The 21,408-nt window shown below is 41.8% G+C and overlaps 1 protein-coding gene across 1 annotated transcript in view; it reads right to left on the bottom strand.

Annotated features, from left to right (window-relative positions):
• Positions 1-357: 357 nt before the first annotated feature.
• The window catches only part of LOC311105612 (chloride channel protein 2-like), a gene marked incomplete at both ends in the record, with an annotated part of 74,099 nt that continues 53,048 nt past the window's right edge, over positions 358-21,408 (bottom strand). Inside the window, 8 exons of the mRNA XM_084147813.1 lie at positions 358-564; positions 6,403-6,489; positions 7,462-7,566; positions 13,281-13,319; positions 16,579-16,649; positions 16,949-17,066; positions 18,934-19,133; positions 19,850-19,983. Of these exons, the coding sequence (XP_084003939.1) occupies positions 358-564; positions 6,403-6,489; positions 7,462-7,566; positions 13,281-13,319; positions 16,579-16,649; positions 16,949-17,066; positions 18,934-19,133; positions 19,850-19,983 (961 nt within the window). The remainder of the gene's footprint in view (positions 565-6,402; positions 6,490-7,461; positions 7,567-13,280; positions 13,320-16,578; positions 16,650-16,948; positions 17,067-18,933; positions 19,134-19,849; positions 19,984-21,408) is intronic.

Raw genomic sequence — 21,408 nt, 5'->3', positions numbered from 1 at the left:
TCTTCTGTTCTGGTTGGGGTGAGAGCAGGGTGAGTTCATCCCTCCTCCTTAAGAGTTGAGTAAGTGTAGGGCCCAAAGGCCAACCGGGAGGAGGGGTAAAGGAGAGAGGGATGGAGAGGAAGATTAGGAGAGGAAGAAGAGGAGAGAACTCTATATTCCAAAATTAAATATTGATCCAAGCCATGAGGTTGCAGCATCGGTTACGGCTTTGAGGTGGCAGGGGTCTACGCTCCTCCTACTTCTCCAATCTCCTCACCAACACAACTGTCCCCATCCCCATGCACCTGTCCCCATCCCCGTTCCCGTCCCCGTCCCCGTCCACCTGTCCCCATCCCCGTCAACCTATCCCCGTCCACCTCACTTGGACTTCTCGTCAGAGTCGGAGGCCCGGTGCTCCCGGGGGACGGACATGGACTTTCGGCGGTTCCACAGCTTGTGGAGATCTCTGGCTTCGTTCTCGTTGTTTCTAATGGTGCCACTGGTGCCGCTGTCCTGGAAACTGGCCAGAGGGGGGCGCACATTCACCCCCCTCACCGCCACAGAGCCCTCGACGGCCGTCTGCAGCTACAGAGATAATAACAAACAAATAGTGAGTGAACAACGGTCAAGAGACTTGCCCAATCCAAACCCAACCCCTAGCCTGTACACTTTGACATTTAGGGACTACGGGTCACAGTTATTGAGTCCCAGTCAATTTGGGATTTAGTATAAATTAGGCTCGGAATCAGAGAGGACAGATCAATCTGTACAGTGAACAATGATGTATGTAAACCCTGGATTGCTGATGCTTTGTATTGACCAATGAAAGGCTTTGAAGCCACCTGTCGGCCATATTGTCACTCCCCAGAAGAAGAAGTCCTCCATAGGAATGAATTGAATTCTACAGTATTTCAAATAAAGGACCAAATTACATGTACAGTTGAAGTTGGAAGTTTACATACACTTAGGTTGGAATCATTAAAACTTGTTTTTCAACCACTCCACAAATTTCTTGCTAACAAACTATAGTTTTGGTAAGTCGGTTAGGACATCTACTTTGTGCATGACACAAGTAATTTTTCCAACAATTGTTTACAGACAGATTATTTCACTGTATCACAATTCCAGTGGGTCAGAAGTGTACATACACTAAGTTGACTGTGCCTTTAAACATCTTGGAAAATTCCAGAAAATGATGTCATGGCTTTAGAAGCTTCTGATAGGCTAATTGACATCATTTGAGTCAATTGGAGGTGTACCTGTGGATATATTTCAAGGCCTACCTTCAAACTCAGTGCCTATTTGCTTGACATCATGGGAAAATCAAAAGAAATCAGCCAAGACCTCAGAAAAAAAATGGTAGACCTCCACAAGTCTGGTTCATACTTGGGAGCAATTTCCAAACGCCTGAATGTACCACATTCATCTGTACAAACAATAGTATGCAAGTATAAACACCATGGGACCATGCAGCCGTCATACCGCTCAGGAAGGAGACGTGTTCTGTCTCCTAGAGATGAACGTACTTTGGTGTGAAAAGTGCAAATCAATCCCAGAACAACAGCAAAGGACCTTGTGAAGATGCTGGAGGAAACAGGTACAAAAGTACCTATATCCACAGTAAAACGAGTCCTATATCGACATAACCTGAAAGGCCGCTCGGCAAGGAAGAAGCCACTGCTCCAAAACCGCCATAAAAAAGCCAGACTACGGTTTGCAACTGCACATGGGGACAAAGATCGTACTTTTTGGAGAAATGTCCTCTGGTCTGATGAAACAAAAATAGAACTGTTTGGCCATAATGACCATTGTTATGTTTGGAGGAAAAGGGGGTACTTGCAAGCCAAGGAACACCATCCCAACCGTGAGGCACGGGGGTGGCAGCATCATGCTGTGGGGGTGCTTTGCTGCAGGAGGGACTGGTGCACTTCACAAACTAGATGGCATCATGAGGAAGGAAAATTATGTGGATATATTGAAGCAACTCAAGACATCAGTCAGGAAGTTAAAGCTTGGTCGCAAATGGGTCTTCCAAATGGACAATGACCCCAAGCATACATCCAAAGTTGTGGCAAAATGGCTTAAGGACAACAAAGTCAAGGTATTGGAGTGGCCATCACAAAGCCCTGACCTCAATCCTATAGAAAATGTGTGGGCAGAACTGAAAAAGCGTGTGTGAGTAAGGAGGCATACAAACCTGACTCAGTTACACCAGCTCTGTCAGGAGGAATGGCCCAAAATTCACCCAACTTATTGTGGGAAGCTTGTGGAAGGCTACCCAAAACGTTTTACCCAAGTTAAACAATTTAAAGGCAATGCTACCAAATATTAATTGAGTGTATGTAAACTTCTGACCCACTGGGAATGTGATGAAAGAAATAAAAGCTGAAATAAATCATTCTCTCTACTATTATTCTGACATTTCACATTCTTAAAATAAAGTGGTGATCCTAACTGACCTAAGACAGGGAATTTGTACTAGGATTAAATGTCAGGAATTGTGAAAAACAGAGTTTAAATGTATTTGGCTAAGGTGTATGTAAACTTCCGACTTCCTGTATTTAAGTATTTTTGTTGTAGTGGGGACTAGGGTTGGAAAACTACCGGTAATTTACCAAAGTTACTGGAATCTTCAGGAATTTTGGTAATTAACAGAAAACCTATGGGAATCTATCGTAACTTTGGTAATTTATACTTGAATAACTTAATTTTTTAAATTCATATATAGTATTCATATATTATATATGTGTCCATATTTTCCATGAGTTTCTAGTAGATAGACCATATGGTTCAAGAGAAAATAGCCTAATTAATGTAAAAAGCATCGACTCAACAATGGCATTATTTTCAATTCACTCTGCAACTCTTCTGTGTTCACAACTACCACAAGTTTCACGCCAAAACATTGACAACAAATACACTGTACATATTGAAATAGTAAAATAAATAAAAGTGTGTTAAAAAAATATATAAAGGATATTTCATGCTTAAACCCTCATATTGAACACCAATGGTATTCACTAAGTTGAAGGTTTGTATTTAGGATAATGTTTTACAGCTTTGTCATTCAATTTTGTATTATAATATATTTAAATGTGATAAGGCCACACAAAGGTCCAGAGATTATTACAGACACCTGTTACAGACACTAGATCACATAAATTCCTTGAAAGATACCAAAATTCTGGTAGTTTACTGGTAAACTTCTAAAGTTTCCAGTAATATACCCTCCCTTTGCAACCCTAGTGGGGGCAGTACTTAAAACAATTTTATTTTAAGGAAAATGTTTTTATATATTTTTTAATTTGTATGTTTAGCTCACATAATATAATGTAAAAGTATGCATTAAGGTGTCTGTAATAGAATAAACATGGCCCCAAAAAAGTATACATTAATAAAGGCATTTCTATAGCTTCCCAAATATATTTTTTACAACGGTGGGGGAGTGCCAAGATGGAGGCATGGTGGCTTCAAAACAACGCACCCTGTCAGTCATCTAGGGTATATATAAACCATTGACAGTCACAGTCTTAGGCAAGTGTAGACCAAAGCGGAATGGTGAGGTTTAACCATGGCAATATTACAGGGCGGTTGCTATGGTGTTTATCCTCCCACTCTGCAATCTGTAAACCCAAGGAAAATGAGGATGAAGAGGAGAGTGGAGAGAAACATTATGGAAGTACTCAAACCCCCAGATGTAGGGCTGGCACAATTACCGTTTAGTTATGGATGAAGACTGTCATGGACATAAAGGAACCGTCATAACTGTAATAAATAAATAAATACAACTAATATATTTTTTAGAACAAACAGCTGACTGAATGACAACAATTCAGCAGCAGCACATATATAAATAGATTAATAGAACAGGCTTGGAACCTGTAACTCTGGCAAGTTGACAGGTAAAGTCATGGGTGCACTCGCAATGGCTACCTGGTATTGTGATGCAATAATTTGCATGGTAATATATGTAAAATGTTAATTCAAATTATGTTAACTGATGTGGCTCATGCACTGGAATGTATTTTTTTGTAATGTCAGTGGAGTTGAATTACATTTACATTTTAGTCATTTAGCGACTTATGATAGTGAGCGCATACATTTTCATACTTTTTTCATACTGAATCAACAAATCACAGCACATATTTTAGCAAATATTTTACTTCCTGCTTTGCTCCCACGCTAGCAATGACTACCCATTATGCCGTCATTGACTTGAATGGGGACACCTGTTCTCTTCATTCTATTTCTAAGGCAGCACATGCAGTCAGGAGCGGAGGAAAGGAGAAAATGTGTGTAAAAAAATGAAAATAATAATGCACATTTTAAAAAATGCTATTCGAACGGTTATTACGGTGACCGCAGTCATTTGGCTGGCCAGTTATCGTCATCCAAAATTCCATGATCGTCACAGCCCTACTAGACGTATAGAATATTTAAATAGACTTTACATCCATGGTGAGAAAGAACGGTTATGGCTTTTATCTTCAATTCTTTAAAAGGACCCCCCCCCCCCAGGAAGTTGCCGCCACTATTTAAACGTAATTTCCTGTCCTAGAGAAGAAATCCACATGCAAGCCAAGGAACACCATCCCAACTGTGAGGCACGGGGTGGCAGCATCATGCTGTGGGGGTGCTTTGCTGCAGGAGTGACTGGTGCACTTCACAAAATAGATGGCATCATGAGGAAGGGAAATTATGTGGATATATTGAAGCAACTCAAGACATCAGTCAGGAAGTTAAAGCTTGGTCGCAAATGGGTCTTCCAAATGGACAATGACCCCAAGCATACATCCAAAGTTGTGGCAAAATGGCTTAAGGACAACAAAGTCAAGGTATTGGAGTGGCCATCACAAAGCCCTGACCTCAATCCTATAGAACATTTGTGGGCAGACCGAAAAAGCGTGTGTGAGCAAGGAGGCATACAAACCTGACTCAGTTACACCAGCTCTGTCAGGAGGAATGGGCCAAAATTCACCCAACTTATTGTGGGAAGCTTGTGGCAGGCTACCCGAAACGTTTTACCCAAGTTAAACAATTTAAAGGCAATGCTACCAAATATTAATTGAGTGTATGTAAACTTCTGACCCACTGGGAATGTGATGAAAGAAATAAAAGCTGAAATAAATCATTCTCTCTAATATTATAGGGTGGCAGGTAGCTTAGTGGGTAAGAGCGTTGTGCCAGTAACCGAAAGGTCGCTGGTTCTAATCCCCGAGCCGACTAGGTGAAAAATCTGTCGATGTGCCCTTAAGCAAGGCACTTAACCCTAATTGCTCATGTAAGTCGCTCTGGATAAGAGCGTCTGCTAAATGACTAAAATGTAAATGTAATTATTCTGACATTTCACATTCTTAAAATAAAGTGGTGATTTAGTTAGCTCACATAATATAATGTAAAAGTATGCATTAAGGTTTCTGTAATAGAATAAACATGGCCCAAAAAAAGTATACATTAATAAAGGCATTTCTATAGCTTCCCAAATATATTTTTTACAACGGTGGGGGAGTGCCAAGATGGAGGCATGGTGGCTTCAAAACAGCGCCCCCTGTCAGTCATCTAGGGTATATATAAACCATTGACAGTCACAGTCTTAGGCAAGTGTAGACCAAAGCGGAATGGTGAGGTTTAACCATGGCAATATAACAGGGCGGTTGCTATGGTGTTTCTAGGTAATAATATAGGGAGTGTGGCTATGCTACCATGGTAATAAAGTAAAGATGATGACCAAATGTTATGGTTTTGGAACTCAACATTTATTGGCCCCAACAATAGCCCTGATCAGACATTCCACCCCTCTCCTTCCCCAACCATGACAGACGTCTGGGAAACAACTGTTTCTAGGCAGACACATGTTTCTCACTTACACACACAGACGCACACATACACACCCTCCCGTGTACCCAGTTATTAGAATGCATAAGGAGAGCTGAATGCAGCAGTGCTGTGTGACAGAGACAAGAGGAGAGGAGAGGCGAAGAGAGGAGACAAGAGGAGAGGCAAGTTGAGGCCAAAATGTCAGCCAGTGGAACAACACTGTGCTTAGCAACAATCCCCAGGTTACAGCCAACTGACAAAGACAGACTGCCTCCGCCTGATTTGATTGTGAAGAGAGAGACAGAGAGAGAGAGAGAGAGAGAGAGAGAGAGAGAGAGACTGCAAGGAACATTAACCAGTCATTTGTCTCGCTGTCTGTCACATAACAAGGCACCGAAGGAATGGAGCTTATTAATGCTGACGGTGTGTGTGTGTGTGAGTGATGGTGATGACAGTTATGCTGATGATGGTGACAGTGAGAAAGACGATGATAATGGAGATAGCTATGACAATGGTGGCTGTTGTGATGCTGTAATTGATGATGATGATGATGATGGGACAGTGTCATGTTGATGTGGTCAACCCCAGGTGATCTGTGTCACTCACCTCTTTGAGGGACACCACTCCGATGAGTCGTCCAATGCTGGTGACATAGGCATGGTCCAACCCCAGCAGAGAGAAGATGGTGTGGGTCTAGGGACAAGAGAACAATACACTTAGAACCCATATTTAGAAGACTTAGAACCAACATCTATAACACTTAGAACCATGGATTCCCTTTTGACATTCATATGGAGGCCCATTTGAACCACAAAACAGTAAACATCTGAAAGCAGCTATTAAACTACAGCAGTTAGTGCATTAGAACAGTCAGCTCAGTGGTCACTGACAGGCTACATGGGGTGCAGGCTCCTTCCTCATTCAACTAATGAAGTAATCAAAAGTAATCACCTTGATTAGTGTAATCAGGTGTTTGAGCACCACTGAGCTAGATTGTTGTGAAAGGTACAACACCCTACTGATACTGTAAGCTGCTAGAACCTCAAGTGAACCACACAGACAGCAGCTTGAGCCTAAACCCAAATCACAGGGAATACAACATTTACATCATTTAGCAGACACTCTTATCCAGAGCGACTTACAGTTAGTGAATACATCTTTTTTTTTTTTTTTATACTGGCCCCCCGTGGGAATCGAACCCACAACCCTGGCGTTGCAAACGCCATGCTCTATCAACTGAGCTACATCCCTGCCAGCCATTCCCTCCCCTACCCTGGACGACTTGTGCGCCGCCCATGAGTCTCCCGGTCGCGGCCGGCTGCGACAGAGCCTGGATTCGAACCAGGATCTCTAGTGGCACAGTTAGCACTGCGATGCAGTGCCTTAGACCACTGCGCCACTCAGGAGTACAACCTTATTGTACAACAACCTTATTGTTATTTAAATATTTAATGCAATGGGATTTATCCATTAGACGCAAGAGAACAAACACCAGTGTCCATAAGTCACACACAAACATGTGTGTGCTTGCACTGCAGTGGCAATAATAACATTAAAACTGGACTATCCATCTACAATACAAATTTTACAAAACAATCCTGGAGCTATTTAGTGAAAAGGGGGTACTGAGCAGTATAACAGAGATAGACAGACAGACAGACAGACCTTATGTAGTGAGGTGTGCTCCACCAGTTGGATGGGGGCGGGGTCGATCATGCAGTTGTCGAAATTCACGTGCTCGTCAAGCTGGTTCTCCTCCCACTCTGCAATCTGTAAACCCAAGGAAAATGAGGATGAAGAGGAGAGTGGAGAGAAACATTATGGAAGTACTCAAACCCCCAGATGTAGGGCTGGCACAATTACCGTTTAGTTATGGATGAAGACTGTCATGGACATAAAGGAACCGTCATAACTGTAATAAATAAATAAATACAACTAATATATTTTTTAGAACAAACAGCTGACTGAATGACAACAATTCAGCAGCAGCACATATATAAATAGATTAATAGAACAGCCTTGGAACCTGTAACTCTGGCAAGTTGACAGGTAAAGTCATGGGTGCACTCGCAATGGCTACTTGGTATTGTGATGCAATAATTTGCATGGTAATATATGTAAAATGTTAATTCAAATTATGTTAACTGATGTGGCTCATGCACTGGAATGTATTTTTTTGTAATGTCAGTGGAGTTGAATTACAATTACATTTTAGTCATTTAGCGACTTATGATAGTGAGCGCATACATTTTCATACATACTGAATCAACAAATCACAGCACATATTTTAGCAAATATTTTACTTCCTGCTTTGCTCCCACGCTAGCAATGATTACCCATTATGCTGTCATTGACTTGAATGGGGACACCTGTTCTCTTCATTCTATTTCTAAGGCAGCACATGCAGTCAGGAGCGGAGGAAAGGAGAAAATGTGTGTAAAAAAATGAAAATAATAATACACATTTTTAAAAATGCTATTCGAACGGTTATTACGGTGACCGCAGTCATTTGGCTGGCCAGTTATCGTCATCCAAAATTCCATGAACGTCACAGCCCTACTAGACGTATAGAATATTTACATCCATGGTGAGAAAGAATGGTTATGGCTTTTATCTTCAATTCCTTAAAAGGTCATTAAAATTGACATTATCCAATTAATTATGATAATTTTCTGAATAAAAAAAAGGGGGAGGTGCAAAAACACAAGTTCACACCCTCTATTTTAATTTGCTCCATGGCTCAGGTGGCCAAGTGGACACAAGGCTGTTTTGCTCATCTCAGTCACAAAGAGGAATAACTTTGCAGCTGTTTCTGATTAATAAACAATGTCATGCTGGTGGGTGGTAACATTGAAATAAAACCCAGCGCTGAAATGAAACGTAGGCTGAAAATAATTTGTACATCATATCATAGGAAAAGACACTGCATTCACAAGGATTTGCACGAAGTGCGCTTTTTGGATTTTTGGATTTGTCACTTCAAGCCCAAATATATCATACTTAAAATATAAAAATAAAAATAAATATAAAATACTTTGACAAAAAAAAGGACTTATTGACTTCAATTGTTGTGCAACATCACGGGTTAATAAAAGTCAATTTGCGCATTTATTTCAGAAGACAAAATGTTACCCGTTTCAGGAAACTAGGCGTAGAAGTCACGACTTCACAGGAGAGCCATTTGAATGTTTTTTATTTATTTATTTTGATCAAAATGTGTTTTTTGGCAGAAATGCCTTCTGGAACATTTGAACTTTCATGTGCCTTAATAACAAACTTGTATGCCATCTGTAAATACGAATAAAGTTGTTGAATTAAGAGCCTAGTCGTTTAGCCACAGAAATAGACAGGAACCTTCCCGCTAGCCATGATTGGCTGAGATAATGAGTGGGCTGGACATGCCGAGAGATGAGTTTCAGATTGGTCTGCAGTGTAGCATTTTGTGTCTATAAAATGAGCTGCTCGTTATGCTTAGATACTCCTTTGTACTGCAGTTTTTTTGAAATATATAATATTAGCCATGGAGAACTGCAAATATGTTGCTATTGCGCTCAATAACATTGCTGCCCTGAATTTATCAGGCGCTATCGACAAAGTTGTGATGGACTACTTTCTGGGGGACGATCGTGCCATGCTGACTCTCTCTGACTCTGAAAATGAATCAGACGATGAGGAAATCCCTGATTTAGGTAAAAACATTTTCATTGAAGAAGACATTGTAGAGTCTTCTGATGACAGTGATGGGGAAGAAACGGCCACCAACAGTGTTGTTGTCACAGAAGAAGTTGACTGAGTTTTTAAATCAGTGGAATGTCTGGTAGAAGCAGGGTATGATAAGGAGATGAATAGAATTCTGGCGTTTGATTGCAAATGCAGAGGGAGTGGAAAAGAGAACACAGAAGGCTGATGATCTGATGAATCTTATGGCATTGCACACGGTCAGTGTGAACCAGAGTGACTTGACAAAATGGAAACGACACAGGACGTCTTATTTAATGAAAGGGGTTGCAATCTGCCGTGAAGCGTTCATCCATGTATACGGATAAGAGTCTAGCTACAGTTTCAGATACTATACCATTTCACATTGCTAGTTATAGCCTAATGTTAGCTAGCTAACATTGAACCTATTTGGTTAACTTTAGCTAGCTATGACAATCGGTTTGTATTGCTAGTACTCCATGGATTGGGATTATGGTTAATTGTTTAGCTAGCTAGCTACAGTGGGGAAAAAAAGTATTTAGTCAGCCACCAATTGTGCAAGTTCTCCCACTTAAAAAGATGAGAGAGGCCTGTAATTTTCATCATAGGTACATGTCAACTATGACAGACAAATTGAGAAAAAGAAATCCAGAAAATCACATTGTAGGATTTTTTATGAATTTATTTGCAAATTATGGTGGAAAATAACTATTTGGTCACCTACAAACAAGCAAGATTTCTGGCTCTCACAGACCTGTAACTTATTATTTAAGAGGCTCCTCTGTCCTCCACTCGTTACCTGTATTAATGGCACCTGTTTGAACTTGTTATCAGTATAAAAGACACCTGTCCACAACCTCAAATAGTCATACTCCAAACTCCACTATGGCCAAGACCAAAGAGCTGTCAAAGGACACCAGAAACAAAATTGTATACCTGCACCAGGCTGGGAAGACTGAATCTGCAATAGGTAAGCAGCTTGGTTTGAAGAAATCAACTGTGGGAGCAATTATTAGGAAATGGAAGACATACAAGACCACTGATAATCTCCCTCAATCTGGGGCTCCACGCAAGATCTCACCCCGTGGGGTCAAAATGATCACAAGAACAGTGAGCAAAAATCCCAGAACCACACGGGGGGACCTAGTGAATGACCTGCAGAGAGCTGGGACCAAAGTAACAAAGCCTACCATCAGTAACACACTACGCCGCCAGGGACTCAAATCCTGCAGTGCCAGACGTGTCCCCCTGCTTAAGCCAGTACATGTCCAGGCCCGTCTGAAGTTTGCTAGAGTGCATTTGGATGATCCAGAAGAGGATTGGGAGAATGTCATATGGTCAGATGAAACCAAAATAGAACTTTTTGGTAAAAACTCAACTCTTCGTGTTTGGAGGACAAATAATGCTGAGTTGCATCCAAAGAACACCATACCTACTGTGAAGCATGGGGGTGGAAACATCATGCTTTGGGGCTGTTTTTAAGCAAAGGGACCAGGACGACTGATCCGTGTAAAGGAAAGAATGAATGGGGCCATGTATCGTGAGATTTTGAGTGAAAACCTCCTTCCATCAGCAAGGGCATTGAAGATGAAACTTGGCTGGGTCTTTCAGCATGACAATGATCCCAAACACACCGCCTGGGCAACGAAGGAGTGGCTTCGTAAGAAGCATTTCAAGGTCCTGGAGTGGCCTAGCCAGTCTCCAGATCTCAACCCCATAGAAAATCTTTGGAGGGAGTTGAAAGCCCCAAAACATCACTGTTCTAGAAGAGATCTGCATGGAGGAATGGGCCAAAATACCAGCAACAGTGTGTGAAAACCTTGTGAAGACTTACAGAAAACGTTTGACCTGTGTCATTGCCAACAAAGGGTATATAACAAAGTATTGAGAAACTTTTGTTATTGACCAAATACTTATTTTCCTCCATAATTTGCAAATAAATTCATAAAAAATCCTACAATGTGATTTGCTGGATTTTTTTTTCTCATTTTGTCTGTCATAGTTGACGTGTACCTATGATGAAAATTACAGGCCTCTCTCATCTTTTTAAGTGGGAGAACTTGCACAATTGGTGGCTGACTAAATACTTTTTTTCCCCACTGTACATGTCTAAACAAAAGACCCCAAGTTAAAGCTTACTGTTAGATAGCTAGCTGACCACCCATCAAGGTAGCCAGGTGTGTCTGACGGTGATTACGACTATCTATTGTACAATAATGCTAAAATATTTGCATCTGAAATGTGTCTTTCAGCATCAGTAGAACATGCCTGTCTCTCCTCCACTAGTCATACAAGGAGAATTGTCTAATGCCTCCCATCAAAAAGAGAGCTGGCCCAAGCAAGCACAGGTTACACCTGAAGCATGAGGACTTGCAGCGAGTGGTTAACTTCATCAACAACTACCCAGAGGATAATGCAATAGTATTACCAGGACGCCACCCGAATATAGATTCCCTTGTTCATGCGTGGTTCGGACGGACCAGTCATCAGCACTATCTGCAGTGCCTCTATTCAAATGACTCTCTCCTAACACACACGCCATACCTTGCTACTATTATTATTTTTTATCCTGCTGCTTAGCCACTTTACCCCTGATTGTATGGATATACCTACCTCATCTATCACAGATATCGTTATTGATATTGTTCTTGTATATACTGTATATTATTTTAATTATATTGACACTATCTATTTCTGATATTGCTAACTATTTGGCTGTACCGTTTACACCTTCTGTAGAGACCCATCCACTTAGCAAGATGTGGCTGGGGGTTATAGCATTTCTTTCATATGACCCATCAATTTAGACAAGTGTGTCTGGGTAAGCGTCATCTAATATTTATAAAATATTTTTATCTGGACACTTTCTGTTTACCTGGAAGTTTTCCTTATTGTAGGCCACTACTTTGACCACTTTCAGTCTTCATCTTTACTACACTACTCACTATCTAGCACATTACCTCATGTGAATCCTTAAAGACATTTGTGGGGCTGGCTTAAGAGGGTGTGAACAATGTTGAATGGATGTAGACAAAGGAGAGCTCTCTAGTAGGTACCAAAACATTCAAAGGCTTTTTTCTCAAAAGTGAGTTTACAAGTTTATCAACTTTCAAAGCATAATTACTTTCCCATTGTTCCTCAAAAATGCAGTGTATGTTATACCATGTTGTAGCTCTGAGTCTGTACTTTTATCCAATGTAAAAAACTAAATTTCAAATGTTGCTACATAAGACCGATTTGAGCCAGTCGGTCACAAATCATTCCTTTTGGAATAGACATTAAACTCCAGTGATTGTTACCTATATTGGCTTCCTCAAATCTAAATGCTAATAGCTTAGCAAATATGAGAGTGATATGCATAATAAGCATGGTAGCAGTTGAAACGGAAATGTGAAATTATAGATAATTATAGATAGTGGAAAAATCTCAGACTATTTAAATTGACCTACAACCAAGAATTTCAGCTTTAATCTAAAATCCAATCATTCCTAATATCAACCAAATCACTTTGCAAACCCCAACGCTAATTTAAATCCCTATCCAAACATCAACCCTAATCTCAATCCCTATCCAAACTCCACTTTAAACCTTGGTGGTTTCCTCTTTTATGTGGCTACACAGTGTCTGGCTGTGGTCCCTGGTGCAGAGATAATAGATACCCATAGAGATTCCAGCTTTGATAAGGCTCTTCATAGCAATACACTGTTGCATAGACATAGACAGCACTGATACATCCTGAGAGAAAAGGGAGAAAGAGGGAGAGAAAGTGTGTAGTAGGGTCTCACCTCTCTGATGGTCATGTCATCATCCACATCGAAGTCATCCTGAGAGGAGAGGGACAGGAAACAGATCAACACACTTACACTGCAAACAAAAATACTTGTATGCACGCCCGCAAACAAACACTACAGACAAGCGATCAATGGTTCAAGATTGTATTTCTATAATCTACACATACTACCGTTCAAAAGTTTGGGGTCACTTAGAAATGTCCTTGTTTTCGAAATAAAGGCAATTTTTTTGTCCATTTAAAATAACATCAAATTGATCAGAAATACAGTGTAGACATTGTTAATGTTGTAAATGGCTATTGTAGCTGGAAATGGCTGATTTTTAATGGAATATCTACATAGGCATATCGAGGCCCATTATCAGCAACCATCAGTCCTGTGTTCCAATGGCACGTTGTGTTTGCTAATCCAAGTTGATCATTTTAAAAGGCTAATTGATCATTAGAAAACCCTTTTTTTGCAATTATGTTAGCACAGCTGAAAACTGTTGTGCTGATTAAAGAAGCAATAAAACTGGCCTTCTTGAGACCAGTTGAGTATCTGGAGCATCAGCAATTGTGGGTTCGATTACAGGCTCAAAATGGCCAGAAACAAATAACTTTCTTCTGAAACTCGTCAGTCTATTCTTGTTCTGAGAAATGAAGGCTATTCCATGCGAGAAATTGCCAAGAAACTGAAGATCTCGTACAACGTTGTGTACTACTCCCTTCACAGAACAGCGCAAACTGGCTCTAACCAGAATAGAAAGAGGAGTGGGAGGCCCCGGTGCACAACTGAGCAAGAGGACAAATACATTAGAGTGTCTAGTTTGAGAAACAGATGCCTCACAGGTCCTCAACTGGCAGCTTCATTATATAGTACCCGCAAAACACCAGTCTCAACGTCAACAGTGAAGAGGCGACTCCGGGATGCTGACCTAGGCAGAGTTGCAAAGAAAAAGCCATACCTCAGACTGGCCAATAAAAATAAAATATTAAGATGGGCAAAAGAACACAGACACTGAACAGAGGAAGATTGGAAAAAAGTGATATGGACAGACGAATCGAAGTTTGAGGTGTTCGGATCACAAAGAAGAACATTTGTGAGACGCATACCAAATGAAAAGATGCTGGAGGAGTGCTTGATGCCATCTGTCAAGCATGGTGGAGGCAATGTGATGGTCTGGGGGTGCTTTGGTGGTGGTAAAGTGGGAGATTTGTACAGGGTAAAAGGGATCTTGAAGAAGGAAGGCTATCACTCCATTTTGCAACGCCATGCCATACCCTGTGGACGGCGCTTGATTGGAGCCAATTTCCTCCTACAACAGGACAATGACCCAAAGCACAGCTCCAAACTATACAATAACTATTTAGGGAAGAAGCAGTCAGCTGGTATTCTGTCTATAATGGAGTGGCCAGCACAGTTACCGGATCTCAACCCTATTGAGCTGTTGTGGGAGCAGCTTGACCGTATGGTACGTAAGAAGTGCCCATCAAGCCAATCCAACTTGTGGGAGGTGCTTCAGGAAGCAAGGGGTGAAATCTCTTCAGATTACCTCAACAAATTGACAACTAGAATGCCAAAGGTCTGCAAGGCTGTAATTGCTGCAAATGGAGGATTCTTTGACGAAAGTAAAGTTTGAAGGACACAATTATTATTTCAATTACAAATCATTATTTCTGACCTTATCAATGACTACATTTCCTATGCATTTTGCTATATTTCCTATTCAAACTAATTTCATGTATGTTTTCATGGAAAACAAGGACATTTCTAAGTGACCCCAAACTTTTGAATGGTAGTGTATATGATGAACGGATGCTTTTATGATATATGGATGCGTCATACATGTAATCTATGGATATGAGAAAGTCAATGTTTAATGACATAAAACCTTGAAATATTTCATTTCCAGATTGCTGTTCTCTTGACTATTGATGAATAAAACAATTACCATTTTATAATTTGTCAGGGGGGGTACATACAAAATGTTATCATTTTGTATATGTTGTAATCATCACTCTTAGTTCAGAATTGGGCAGTTGTTTCATTGATGGACATGCATGGCTGTTTGAGCGTAGCATCGTTGGTAATTGGACAGCGTATCATGGTTTATGGTGTCATTTTCCAGATATTTCAAATAATGCCTCCTCTCATGCATCATGGTTTCCTTGGTGGTTGTAATTGTAATTGCTTTGTCATTGAACAGGAGGACTACAACTGCCCGTCTTACCAGCAGGACGTACTTCTGATTTCTGTTGTCCTACCGCTCCCATCCCAACCCCCACCCTTCCCTCCATCTTCAGTATGACATATGTCTTCATGGCAAGTTGTATGAACAACTATAGAAGATGAAAAGGGGAGGAGTTTGGTTATGTGGAGGGGCGGACTGTAGCGCTCCAGGCCCCACCCACGAACCAGCAGAAGATCACTGATTGGACGCCTCTAATGAAATGGCTGATGATGGACGGCGTAGCAGCATGCTTTGGTTGAACCGCCACATCCCTTAAGTTGCCCGCAACTTAACCACACCACCCTGACCACGGAAAGACCACGTTTGTACCACATAGACATGGTTTGTAGTCTTTTGGGGTTTAAGGTGTCATAGCTAGAGAGGCGGTCGAGTTCTCCACGACCCCTACTGACCTCTTGACCAATCAGTTTGCATTCTGACGATGAGGTCAGAGTGAAAACTACCTAACAGCCAATCAGAAGAGGAAGACTATGTGTCAGAGGTCAGTAAGGGTTCACAGACAGTGAGGAGGGCGTTCAACACATTTGTCTCGATGGCACAGATCGGCATGGCTCAGCTCGGCTAGGCATGGATTAGCCCTGCAGCGGATGGCGATTGGTTAACTGGATGGCTGACCAGTTGCTGGGCAGTTTCCTGGGGCATTCCCAGCATTCTTACCACAACGGATATCCTGACGCGCTTGGGTGGCCTCCTAAACTCCGGAGTCGCAGAGCTCGATGCATTGCCCTCTATGTTGATGTTGACATTGTTGTTCTTCCAGCGGCCAAAGACAAGAACAACATTAACACAACACCTCCGCCACGCCGGGACTATGGACCCCCTAACTCTGAAGCTCCCCCAACTCTCAAAAAATAGAGTCATGCCAAACCCAAGTGGAGGTGTGGAGGCTTGAGTTGGAGGTGTCAGTCAGAGAGAGTGGACAGGAAGTGATTATGTATAGGAGAGCGATCGTGAACTTATAGAAGAGAAGTGGGAGAGTTTGTATAGGAGGTAGGAGGAGTGAGGAGTGTGTGTGTGTGTGTGTGTGTGTGTGTGTGTGTTTTCAGACAGGTGTCTCACCTCCAAGCCTTCTATATCAGGTTTGACACAGAAAAGGTTCTTTAAGGTTCTGCCAGAGTGGTCCTGTGGACCTGAGAGAGAGACAGAGAGAGAGAGAGAGAGACTATTGAAGTAGCTCGAAGTCAATCAAAAAGTACTTAGTTGTTACTTAATAATTCTTAAAAGTCTAAGCCGTTGGGGGGGGGGGGTTCTAAGCTGACATATGGTTTTGCTGGTAATACCATGGATCCTTTAGCTATTTTATTTTGAATTTTAGGAGCCCTTTTGGAATAAAAAATAAATAAAATAAAATAATTTGAGAGACATGGAAGGAGAGATAGAGACCATTGATGTTGGTAATACAAGTTCCTCTGTGTGTGTTTGTTCTTACTTGTGGGCATGGGTATCTCAGTAGGGCGGTCCACCAGAGAGGGTCTCTTCAGGGCCGGCTTCAGTGGTTTCATGGATGGGGTAGGGGTGGGACTGAAGGAAGACTCCTCTGTGGAGATCTACACACACACACACACACAAACACACACGTTACTATTCATGGGTTGCATGTTTCGTCACTATATTGTTTTGAACGTTTTTTTGGACTGACGCCCGACTGAGCATTCTATTCAATGCATCGTCAATGAGCGCTGATTAAGATTTCATCAAAAGTGCATTACAGTGGCATGGAAATAATATGACATTCAACAGGAGGCAAATAATTAGTAGGGAAACATTTTGTCATCATTTTGATGTCGCCAGATTAACTTTAGACGCAGTATAACGTTAGCTAGCTTGCTAAGATTGAGGAGATGCCACTGGATTGTAGCTAGCTAACGTTAGCATTGCTAGCTATTTTTGACTAACTTTTCAAGCTAATGACAACATTGCCATCTGTCTAAAGTAAATTTGACGACATGATAATGCTGACAAAGTTGTTTCTTACTAAATATTTCACTACTTTAGCAATGTCATCGGATTTTTAGGCACTATAGTGTAATGTTGACAAAATAGTATCCAGAATGACTGGGTTTTTCACCACTTTAGGGCACCACTATGCCGCCGCCGCCGGCAGAGGGCGGCTTGAGAACGTTCATAACAATGGCATAACGCGACCGATTGACGGAGGTGCAACCTATGAATACACTCTGAATACATATAATCAATAGTACAGTTCATGCTGTACCTACATGTAATTGCCAAAATAAAGGAGACACAATTGGCTTGAGATAAATAAATAAATAGGTAATTTAGCAGACGCTCTTATCCAGAGCGACTTACAGGAGCAATTAGGGTTAAGTGCCTTGCTCAAGGGCACATGGACAGATTTTTCACCTAGTCGGCTCGGGGATTAGAACCAGCGACCTTTCGGTTACTGGCACAACGCTCTTAACCACTAAGCTACCTGGTGACTGAGACGCGCGCGCACACACACACACACACACACACACACACACACACACACACACACACACACACACACACACACACACACACACACACACACACACACACACACACACACACACACACACACACACACACACACACACACACACACACACACACACACACACACACACACACACACACACACACACACACACACACACACACACACACACACACACACACACACACCCTTTAAACCCCCTATGCTCCTTTGAGACCTCTCTATCAAAGTCACTGAGATCTCTTCTTCTAGTCATTGTAGCCAAAATAATGGGCAATTGGGAATTTTTATATATGACCATAAGCATGATGGGATGCAAAGTATATTGAAAGCAGGTGCTTCCACCAGGTGTGGTTCCTGAGTTAATTAAGCAGTTAACATCCCATCACGCTTATGGTCATATATACAAATTCCCAATTGCCCATTATTTTGGCTACAATGACTAGAAGAAGAGATCTCAGTGACTTTGATAGAGAGGTCTCAAAGGAGCATAGGGGGTTTAAAGGGTGTGTGTGTGTGTGTGCGCGCGTCTCAGTCACCAGATCCCAACCCAATTGAACAGTTATGAGAGATTCTGGAGCGGCGCCTGAGACAGGGTTTCTCTTTCTCTGTCAGTTTCTCTTTCTGTCTGTTTCTCTTTCTCTGTCAGTCTCTCTTTCTCTCGATCTCTATATCTGTCTCTTTTTCTCTGTCTGTCTCTCTCTCTGTATGTTTCTTTATTTCTCTCTGTCTCTCGTTCTCTTACTGAAAGGCTTGTCAAAACTCTTTCTCTCACAGATATATCAACCATGAGACTAGAATAATTTCATATAGTTTTATTTCCCCATTCACTATGAAGAGTGCCTAGGTTTTCCTATCCTCCTTCACTGATCCAGTCTTCAAGACTGTGTGGGTAAGCACCACAGCTTATACTGATGTATTTGTACTTTGACCTTACTGACCTGGAAGCGGACCTCCTGGTTGACCATGGTGGAGCCGTCCTCGCTGCTTGGGTGGGAGACCATCGACAGGCGCTTCTTCTCAGCAGTAGCCCGGTCTCTCATGTACTTCAGCCTCCGTGGTCGGCCCAGCTGTAGGGACAGGAGGGCCTGGAGCTGGGCACGCTCAATAGAACCCAGCAGGATCATCGACTCTGAGGGATGAACAAGGGAGGGAGGGAGGGAGGGAGGAAGGGGGGGGGGGGGGGGTAGAGGGGGTAGAGGGGGTAGAGGGGGAGGGGGAGAGAAAGAGAGGAACGTGAGGGGAAGCAAAGGAGAAATGGATGGAGAGAAATATAAGACGAGAGAGCAAGTAAGAAGGGAGTGAGGGGTGAAGAGAGGACAGTGATGATGGGCAGAGGAGATGAAGAATGGAAGAGAGGAGAAATGGAAAGAGAGGTGCCAGGAGATTAGAGTGAGCGAAGAGGGGGAGGACAAATTGGGAGGATGGGATGGAGAGAGAGAGAGGTCTTTTAGAACAGTAGTTAATGTGCAGACTGCAGGGGACTCCTAACACATCACAACACCATGGTGAGTTATGTAACCGAGAACAGCCAGGAGTCTGAGTGTGTGTGTGTGTAAAATAGGGTACAGTACAGTGTGTATGAGGGGGTATGTTTGTTTGTTTTAAATAATTGCCTTTGTGTGTGGAATTTGATTATTATATCTTGGTTAAATGGCCCAGCTAATTGCTTTGGCATCGCTGCACAATTATGACAGACTTTATAAGAATATTATCATAACTTGAATGTATGTGTGGGGGAGCATTTATTTGACTGAAAATGTTCTGTAGTGTCTGTAATGTGTGTGTGTGTACGTGTCTACATCTGTAAGGTATGAGTGTGTGTTTGTGGGTGTCTGTGTGTCTCACCACTGGACTCGAGCAGGGCCAGGGTCTTGAGGTGTCCAGCCAGCAGTACATCATGCAGGTCTCTGTAGCAGCAATTGAGGGTGATGTACGTCACATCCCTGATCATGATGTCCTCCACACGAATATTATACTTCCTGATAGGAGAGAGGGATGACGAGGGGAGGAGTGGAGGAGAGGGAGGGGGTATTAGCACCACCTATACAGTCAGTACAGGTTTCCATTGACTCAGGTTTATTAGACAAAAGCAATGTCGCAAAATAAGAAATGTTCTAAAGATTGACAGGGGTGGATTTTTCTTTTGCCAAACTTTCTTTATTGCGAGAAATGATGGAAACAGTGTTTTTCAAAAAAATTATGATTGCCGAATAATTCTTAAGGTACGCGGGGCACGTGATGTCATCACGTAACTATAAAGCTCCCACTTGTAGGTTTTTGTGAAAAAGTAAAAAATAATTGTACGTGTGACATCATTACGTCCGGCAGATTTTTGGACAAAAGATAGTTAAATGGAAATGCACCGTAGCAGGCAGTTGTCACATCTATTTTCTATGCAAACTTTCTAAATGTCGACCAAAAATAATTGGACAAGTTGATGGAAACATAGCTTGTGAGTGATGACTGTTTGAAAGTGGGAACAAAAGGTTAACACTCAGGTAGCCTGAGGAAGTTCAGGAGTAAAAACAAACAAAATATAACTATTGTAAAATTGACTGTGTCCATAGAATGTACAGTGGGCTCCAAAATTACTGGCTCCCCTGACTGGCAATGCACAAACAATACTTTAAAAATATAAACAATATAATTATAGAGAAACTCGAAATACCAACATGTGAGAAATACTGTACTTTATTAATGTTTCAATGGAACCAACCAAAATCATACAATTATTTAATACAAAATAAATGTCACCAAAATCAAGGTTTCATAATTATTGGCACTCCTCATTTAGTACTTAGTGCAATCACCTCTGGCAAGGATAACAGCATGGAGTCTTTTCCTGTAATGTTTGACAAGGTTAAGGAACACATTTGGAGGGATTTTGGACCATTCCTCTATGCAGATCCTTTCAAGATCCTTCACATTGTTGGGTTTGCGCTTATCAACTGCCCTCCTCAACTCAGCCCACAGATTTTTGATTGGATTGAGGTCCGGCGACTGAGATGGCCATGGCAGAACATTGATTTTGTTGTCACAGAACCATTTCTGTGTGGATCTTGAGGTATATTTTGGGTCATTGTCTTGTTGGAAAGTCCACCTACGGCCAAGTACCAGCCTTCTGGCAGAGGCAACCAGATTGTCAGCCAAAATTGCCTGATACTTGGTGGAATTCATAATGCCATCAATCTTAACCAGTGCCCCTGGACCTCTGGAATTAAAACAGCCCCAAAACATCACTGACCCACCACCATATTTCACCGTGGGTATGAGGTGCCTCTCCTTGTATGCATCTCTGTTTCGACGCCAAACATGCCGATGCTGTATCTGACCAAAACATTCAATTTTGGTCTCATCTGACCAGAGCACCTTCTTCCAGTCATAATTTAAATGACGTTTGGCAA

This window comes from Coregonus lavaretus (genome assembly GCF_964263955.1).
Source record: "Coregonus lavaretus genome assembly, chromosome: 30".
Classification (NCBI taxonomy): domain Eukaryota; kingdom Metazoa; phylum Chordata; class Actinopteri; order Salmoniformes; family Salmonidae; genus Coregonus; species Coregonus lavaretus.
The sequence above is the reverse complement of the archived record's forward strand: the minus strand, read 5'-3'. Positions and strand labels throughout refer to the sequence as shown.